General features: G+C 41.6%; 2 protein-coding genes across 2 annotated transcripts; one reads left to right on the top strand and one right to left on the bottom strand.

The window, feature by feature from the left end:
• The first annotated feature begins 1,354 nt into the window (after positions 1–1,354).
• On the top strand, positions 1,355–3,819 carry LOC113009196 (uncharacterized). The gene is made up of 3 exons (XM_080292054.1): positions 1,355–1,974; positions 2,291–2,426; positions 2,709–3,819. Exons 1-3 carry the CDS (start codon positions 1,355–1,357, stop codon positions 3,459–3,461), a joined length of 1,509 nt encoding a protein of 502 aa, XP_080148180.1. The 3' UTR covers positions 3,462–3,819.
• Positions 3,820–3,933: 114 nt separating this feature from the next.
• Positions 3,934–6,690, bottom strand: LOC113009158 (uncharacterized). Its single transcript, XM_026147317.2, has 4 exons — positions 6,474–6,690; positions 5,475–5,669; positions 5,310–5,386; positions 3,934–5,053 (listed from the first exon to the last, which is right to left on the bottom strand). Exons 1-4 carry the CDS (start codon positions 6,501–6,503, stop codon positions 4,078–4,080), a joined length of 1,278 nt encoding a protein of 425 aa, XP_026003102.2. The 5' UTR covers positions 6,504–6,690; the 3' UTR covers positions 3,934–4,077.
• Positions 6,691–7,937: the final 1,247 nt, after the last annotated feature.

Here is a 7,937-nt window from a genome sequence, read left to right as displayed (position 1 = left end):
ACTCACCACCAAGCTGGAGCATCTGGGACTCAGCTCATCTATGTGTCAGTGGATCTCCAACTTCCTAACTGGCAGACCACAGGCAGTAAGGATGGGCGGACATGTCTCAGCCTCCACCACTCTCAGCACTGGAGCCCCCCAGGGGTGTGTTCTGAGCCCCCTGCTGTACTCTTTGTACACATATGACTGTGTGGCCACTACCAGCTCCACCACCATCATCAAGTTTGCTGACGACACCGTCGTGGTGGGCCTGATCTCTGATAACAACGAGACGGCCTACCTGAAGGAGATTAGGAATCTGGAGAACTGGTGCCAGAGGAACAACCTCCTTCTAAACGTCAGTAAGACAAAGGAGCTGATAGTGGACTTCAGCACTAAGCAGGAGAGGAACTACCAGACCCCCGTCATCAACGAGTGCCCAGTGGAGAGAGTGGACAGCTTCAAATACCTCGGAGTTCACATCACGCAGGACCTGTCATGGTCCTGTCACATCAACACTGTGGTGAAAAAGGCCCGACAGCGTCTCTACCACCTCAGACGCTTGAGAGACTTCCAACTGCCCTCCAAGGTGCTCAGGAACTTTTACTCGTGCACCATAGAGAGCATCCTGGCGGGAAACATCTTAACCTGGTTCGGGAACAGCACCATGCAGGACAGACGAGCTCTAGAGAGGGTTGTGCGGTCAGCTGAGCGCACCATCCGCTCCGAGCTCCCTGACCTGCACTCAATCTACAGCAGGCGGTGCTGGACCAAGGCCAGGAAGATCGTGAAGGACCTCAGCCATCCCAACAACAGACTGTTCTCTCTGCTGAGGTCAGGAAAGCGATTCCGCTCCCTGAAGACCAACACAGAGAGACTGAGGAGGAGCTTCTTCCCGCAGGCGATACGGTCTCTCAATCACACCACCACACAGTACTGACCCACACATACAGTTCTTACACACACACTGGACTTTCTGGACTTTGGTTTTGCACAACACTGGTCACTATATTCTTCATTTCCAGTTAATACTTGTACAGCTGCTGTTATTGTGTATATATTTATTTATATTTAGATTTCTTCATACATTCTTATATAGTTCTATATTGTGTATTTTGTTGTACAGTTATTTTATTTTCAACTTTAATTTATATATTTTATCTTATTCTTCCCAGTTAAATTTACCCTTCATTCTAATTTGTGTTGTACAGTTATTTCATTTTTAACCTTAATTTATATTTTATTCCTTCCTAGTTAAATTTACCCTTTTTAATTTTTCATATTTATTTCCTATCTTATTCATAGCCTTTTCCTTTTTTGTTTTCTTTAGGTCACGAGCAGTTGTCCAAGCATTTCACTACATATCGTACTGTGTATGACTGTGTACGTGACAAATAAAAATTTGAATTTGAATTTGAATTTGAAAGTATTTAAAACAGAACATTTTCAAAAACAGGAGAAGAAATACTCCGAGCATTGCTGTGTCCCACTTTGTTCAGCTTCAGCCAAATTTAACGGCATACTAAGTTTTCATGCCTTTCCGACCCATTCCGACTTGAGAAGACAATGGCTGGTAAATATACGCCGGGATCATTTCACGATTACCTCTCACACCAGGGTCTGCTGCAGACACTTTGCCAGTGATCAACTCATAGAGCCAACAACCCTCGATGGTCGAAGGCGGCTTATTAAAGGTGCTGTACCAACACTTTTTGAGTGGAATGGCTATAAAGTTGAACCACCGCGGCGTAGTGTTTGGGAGAGAACGGAGCGACGCCCTGAACTAGTTCCTCCTGACGATCAAGAAGAGCACAGTCTTACAAGAGATCATGATGTCCCTGAGCCATCTGCATTGGACATATCTGCATCAGCTGCAGAAGACCTGTCCAAAGACGTGGAGACTCTGAGGAAGGAAATACAGGAGTTACGTGTCCAGCAAGAATTTGGGTTACAGCGTTTTGCTGGCTCCGACACTGACATCCGATTCTATACCAGGTACATCTAAGTTCTATTCAAGCTAACTGTTTAAAATATACCAAGGTCACCATCAGTTAAATTTCGAAAGTTTTTCCAGTCTTAATGAAAACAAAATAGAAATTTACTTTTTCTCTGCTGATTGTATGTTTTATGTAGATGCTTTAGTATTTAAACAATATCCTAATGCTACAGGTAAAATACAACACCAAATACTCTTAATCAGACTATTTTATACAGCATACCATTAGCATATTTGTCACAGTTCACATTATTTTTATGTCAGTGTGTAATGTTAATTAATGATTGACATGATGTATGTCTCTCTCGTGAATAGATTTCCAAGCTATGATCATTTGATGGCATTCTGGGTTTTGATTGAGCCTTGCATCTATAAAATGATCCGGGTTTCAAGAGCCAAGTCAGCTGCCAATCGGAACGAAGAAGTGTTGACACCTGCACGCACATCAACAGTAGGTTATGGGTTTGTTGGTAGTTAGAACTAGAGGTGTAATGTTATTGTATTTATGTACAATAACATTACTTTATGTACAGTAGCATACATACACAGGTGTATGTATGCTAGACTCAGTATCCTTTACATACATACACCTGTGCACTACAGCACCTCATTGTTTACCCCATGGTACAGTATGGTATGCCTAACCATTACAAAACATTTAGCCAAGAAAAGAATAATTTTACTAGTTCATAGCTTAAGGAGTAACATTTTCCCTTTTGTTTTCACCTTCCAGAGGCAGCTGCTACAGCCAATTGATGAGTTTTTTCTTTTCCTGGTTTTCCTGTCAGTTGGTTTGAAGGAGAGGGACCTGGCACACCGATTTAACATACACCAGTCCACAGTGAGCCGCATTATTGCAACATGGACAAATTTTCTTGCCACTGCACTGGGGTCTCAGTGCATCTGGCTTACACGTGAAGAAGTGCAAGCTTACCTCCCTGAGGAATTCAAAGATTTCTCAGACACCCAGATGATCCTTGACTGTACAGAGCTGAGGTGTCAGACACCATCCTCACCACTTCTCCAAAGTGAAATGTACTCTTCGTACAAATCCCACTGTACGATGAAAGCCCTGGTTGGCATAGCTCCACATGGTCCAGTGACATTCATCTCTAATCTGTATGCTGGTTCGGTTAGTGACAAGGAACTATTCAAACAATCAGGCATTGCTGAGAAGTTGACTGAAAACATGGCAGTGATGGTAGATAAGGGCTTCCTAATCACTGATTGTTGTAAATGCAAAGTGTACTGCCCACCTTTTCTATCTAAGCAGAAGCAGATGCCAGCATACCAGGTTAAGGAGACGCAGGCCATAGCCAGACTCAGGGTACATGTGGAGCGAGTCATTAGGAGGATCAAACAGAACAAACTTTTTGATAGCATCATTACCATGTCACATGTTTGTAATATCAACCAACTGTTTGCAGTGGCATGTATGCTGTCAAATTACCAGAACACAGCATTAGTTAAAAAATGGGTTAAGTGAGACAAGATGGATTTTTCCCAAGACACCAGTGCCAGTACAAGTAACTTATGGAAAATGACCTGCAGCTGAGGCCACTACAGTTGAATTTCTTCCTTCTCAGCTGACAATACTTGATTACAGAACTGGTACTTGAGTGCCGATAGTTGAGTTTCAGTTATTGATAATTCAAATTCATTGCAAATGTTTAATGTTAATAATACTGTTTAATTATACTACTATTATTACTATTCAGATTCAACAAAACTATTTATCAAAATTATAAAGTAAATCACTAAATCGTTTTAAAACCATAAGTGACATTGAACTTTTGTAACATCAAAAATACCATTTGTCATTTTCTACAGTTCAGTTGTGTTATTGTCTAAATGTATATCAGTATGCTAGGCATGGAGTTTTAAATACTTACCATGTAAATAAGTTCTGCACAAATTCAATGTTTTAATGTGTGTTTTTAAAAATTAAATTGATGCCATTGCTTAAATAACAGTTTATTGATGTCACATAAAGGTAACATGTAACAACAAAAGAATTCATGAAATATATTGAAAATAAAACATCAGTTATTTTGTTCCAGCCAGCCTGAAGGATCTGTTTTTCTTTTTGCTGTTTTCACTGTTCATTTTTTCAAACACAGGTATCTTGGCATATATATGTAAAAAAAGAAATAGTCTGCCTTTTCTCTGATTGCATTGTGCACATCTATATCCATGTATATTCTTTGCACTAGGTAGTCCTCTTGTGCCCACACAACAAAGTCACACCACTGCATCCCACTGATGAGCAGTTGTCCTTGCACTTGCCAGTAATATGCGTGGCTCTTTTTTAGTTTAGGGGTACCACATTCCATCTGCACATATTTGCAGTCAATAAAGTTTTGTACATTGGGACATTTGAATTCGACGAAGCCAAACTGGGGGTATTCATTGGGGTCAAAAACAACACCATCAGGAGATGCAGCAAGCCAGGGGGCAATGGGGTGAATGACCAGACCACAGGGTGAGTAGTTAACATTCATTAGCCTACTATACTCTGCTGCTATTGCAGGCTCCATCTCAGTTCCTCTCCTCATGTCTGCTGTCTGCCTTGTTCCCTTCAATATACGCTCTGCTAGTGACTCGGCCGAGCTCTGGCCTCTGACGTGACACACCTCCCGAAACCTAGAGGCAGTCACTCTGGGCCTGCGGAGCTGATGCCACTCAGACGAAGAGCTTTGCTCACGTGTAGCTTCCTCTATTTTGTGAGCCATTTCCAGAGTTACAGACAAGCTTTTCAGATGCAGAAGCTCTTCTTCTGAGCACACAAACACACAATCTGATGGCAAGATGTCATACCCCTCCAGAGGCAAGTGCGGTGTTGGTGGTGCATCGCGGTGTAGTGTGATGTACCGGGTTGTCAAAACCGGCTGCTGATATGACAGAACACTGCCCTCCTGCACCAGCCCAAAGGCACTTTCCACAAGGGGCTTGTCAGGTCTCATGTTCATTGTGGTCACAAGTGGCCTGTCCTCAATATTAAATTTTGCATATGCCTCCGTTATTCTGAACAAGCAGGGATCTGGTAACGGACCCACCATGCCTCTGTAGAAGCCACTCCTAAAGAAAACATCAATGACAATAATGTAAGGGAGAAGGTTATTATACTGAACAACAACTAAACTAAAAACTAAAAGGTGTAAAACAGTGGTGCATAAGTTAGAGACTGGGATGTATATGTACATGACTGAGTTAGCCGTCTTCAGAAAGTGTAATGTTGTATGTAAATTAATACCTATTCTGACACATGTATGTATGAAAAAAATAGCAACATACATTTGTAACACATGAAACCAAATTTTACAAATGTAATTACCGTACTCCAGTCTGGGCCATCCTATTTGGTACTGGCTTAGTGAAGATCATGGAGTTGATGGGTCCTGGCCTCACACCCTAACAGAAGACACATTTACTATGGATGGTGTTGCTGTTCATATGTAAACATGGACTAATTCAAAAACTTTAACCTCATTTAAATTACCACTGTCCGTGGCTTGTGCCATTGCTGTTCAGATTCCGTGCAGCTATGCACAGGGGGGACAACCGGCACTCTGAGTTGTGAGTAGTGTGCTGTTTGGAAGAGCAGTGCCACTGTGTGATTGCACATAACAGCGCCTGCCACACAGGAGCACTGGCTATGTGTCAGTATCACCGGCGATGAATCCAGAAGCTTAATCTAAGAAGAAAGAACGAAAATTAAAAATGTAACATCTTCATGGAAGAGCCGAACAGGAACATAGTTCAGTGTTATGGTTACGCACCCTCCTGAATGCTTAGTGTTTCCTTCTCTCCCTATTAAAACAACTTAACCATGCTTGATAACTGTAATAACTTAGATTGTGTATATTTGCAGTATTAACTTGTTGTCAAATGTTTCTGATCACCCAAACACACGTTGATTTAACTATCTGACTAGTCAAATTAGGAGTGATAAAGCAGGGAGACAAGGAAAACATTCAAGTTGATGGGCCTTTAGGAATGAACTTAACTAATGCTTAAATGAACTGAACCCCACAGAACGGGGATTAACAACTTTACACAGCTTCCTGCCTACACTTAGTCTGTGTGGTGCCTCACTCCTCCTCATCGACCTGTAGCACAGGGCTCTCACACCGACCTCCCCTGACAACCTGTCTTTATTGGACACTGAATAAAGATACAAGTACCATTAGCATTATTTCTGTATTACTCATTTCAGCATGTCTTAAACATATATATTTTACACTTAGCAAGAGTAGCATTAGGTAGTTAACTACCTCCATAGTTAGCCAACTACCTAACGCTAATATAACAGTGTCTAACAACAAAAGTGACATTAGTTAAGAAAACCTCAACTATAGTTTAGGACGACATAAAACACCGTTTAAGAAAACATGTAATGTAGAGAACTGACATCAAATGAAGGACATAGCGGAGTAACGTAGTGTTTGCATTTGACGTTAGCTAGCGTTTCTTTGTCGGTTAATTTACGTTTTCTTACCTTCGTAGTTGTGTATATATGATGCAGCATATAACTTAAATCCTTTATCTAATTTGCTGGCGGGGGTAGTCGTCACTCTGCAAATCCGATGAACATCGGTGATGTTCAATTTTGGGAGCTCTTGTAGGCATCGAGTGTAGAACGTCGCCATGGTTTAACCGCACCGGAAGCACTGGAGCAGGACTACATAGAACGCGGAAGTGTTAGTGCAAGTAGTCCATTAGCATGACGTACCTAATAAAGTGACCTGTAAGGGTACTTTCCTGCTTCCTGCTGATTATTACAGGTTTGCATTCTTGTGAATTCTTATTTCCACTGAGCTTTTTCTTTACCAGTGTTGCTCTTTTCTTTAAGTCATTTTTGGACTGCCTTTCCTTCTTTGCCTGTTCCTGTGTAGATTGTCAGCCACACTGACCATCGGCCATCCAATTAAAGGCTTTCCTCAATAATCACAGCACCTTCGTTCCTCTCCTCTTTTTCTCTTTTTGTTCCTTCTGCCTTTTATTCTCACCATCTTCCTTTAGTCTCCTATTTTTATTTTATTTTATCCTATTTTTTCCTTTTTTTCCTGCCCTTTTGTCCCCGTTCTAAAGTGAACCAACTCTGCAAAATAAATGAATAAAATCGAGTTTTAAACCAGACGGAGAGAAAAAAAAACAGCAATTTTTTGTTATCATTTTTCTCTCCAACTTGCTACCTTCGGATTTGCGTTCATCCCATGTGTCAGCAGCTGTGTGTGTGTGTGTGTGTGTGTGTGTGTGTGTGCGCGCATCTGATAGTCTCGGGAATTACGACACAATTTACAAGTTCACCTTGGCTTCAGAAAAACTGAATTATTTTCTGCTTCCCTTTGTGACACCATTTCATTTCATATCTTTCACGGCCGATTCTCTCCAACTAGCTCCCCATCTTCTCTCTTCTTTTTTACTCTGATTCCTCTCATATTTTTAACCTCTTTTTCTCTCTTCTTCCCTTTTAGTACTTGTTCTTTATTCATTCCTTCCCTCTAATTATCTTCTCCTTTTCCACCATCTTTCACTTTCCCTTCTCACATCATCTGATCTCTTGTTATCTCCTGTCCCCTCTGTCAGATCTCTCTCTGTCTTTGCTCTCTCATTCTTGTATGTCTGCTTGCAATGATGGATGGGGTGATGGATGCTGGGTTGCCACGGTAATTTGATGGATGGCTTAGCAGGCGATACGAGGGGCAGCAGAGCGCGCCGACACACATCTCTCGGGTGATTTTAGAAGCACTTGGTTGGCTTCAAAATGGCATTGTTGGCCAGACTGTTAGATTGTATTTGTCCACATGGCTGTAGGGTCGCAGGTTCAAATCCAGTCTGACACAGCTTCTGTCACATTCTCACATCTAACTACCGTAGTTTTCGGGTCATAAGCCGCTACTTTTTTCCCACGCTGTGAACACTGTGGCTTATACTGACGTGCGGCTAATGCATTTTTTTT

Source organism: Astatotilapia calliptera, chromosome 17 (assembly GCF_964374335.1).
Source record: "Astatotilapia calliptera chromosome 17, fAstCal68.1, whole genome shotgun sequence".
NCBI classification, from domain to species: domain Eukaryota; kingdom Metazoa; phylum Chordata; class Actinopteri; order Cichliformes; family Cichlidae; genus Astatotilapia; species Astatotilapia calliptera.
This window is presented reverse-complemented; position numbering and strand designations above follow the sequence as displayed.

Bases quoted from the DNA above. Each gene is read 5' to 3' on its own strand.
- LOC113009158 (XM_026147317.2), bottom strand. From the start codon at position 6,503: ATGCTGCATCATATATACACAACTACGAAG. The intron at 5,670-6,473 runs GTAAGAAAACGT...CTTTCTTCTTAG, and splicing joins ATATATACACAACTACGAAG to ATTAAGCTTCTGGATTCATC. The intron at 5,054-5,309 runs GTAATTACATTT...TGTTTTCTTTAG, and splicing joins ATGGCCCAGACTGGAGTACG to GAGTGGCTTCTACAGAGGCA.
- LOC113009196 (XM_080292054.1), top strand. From the start codon at position 1,355: ATGACTGTGTACGTGACAAATAAAAATTTGAATTTGAATTTGAATTTG. The intron at 1,975-2,290 runs GTACATCTAAGT...TCTCGTGAATAG, and splicing joins GACATCCGATTCTATACCAG to ATTTCCAAGCTATGATCATT. The intron at 2,427-2,708 runs GTAGGTTATGGG...TTCACCTTCCAG, and splicing joins CACCTGCACGCACATCAACA to AGGCAGCTGCTACAGCCAAT.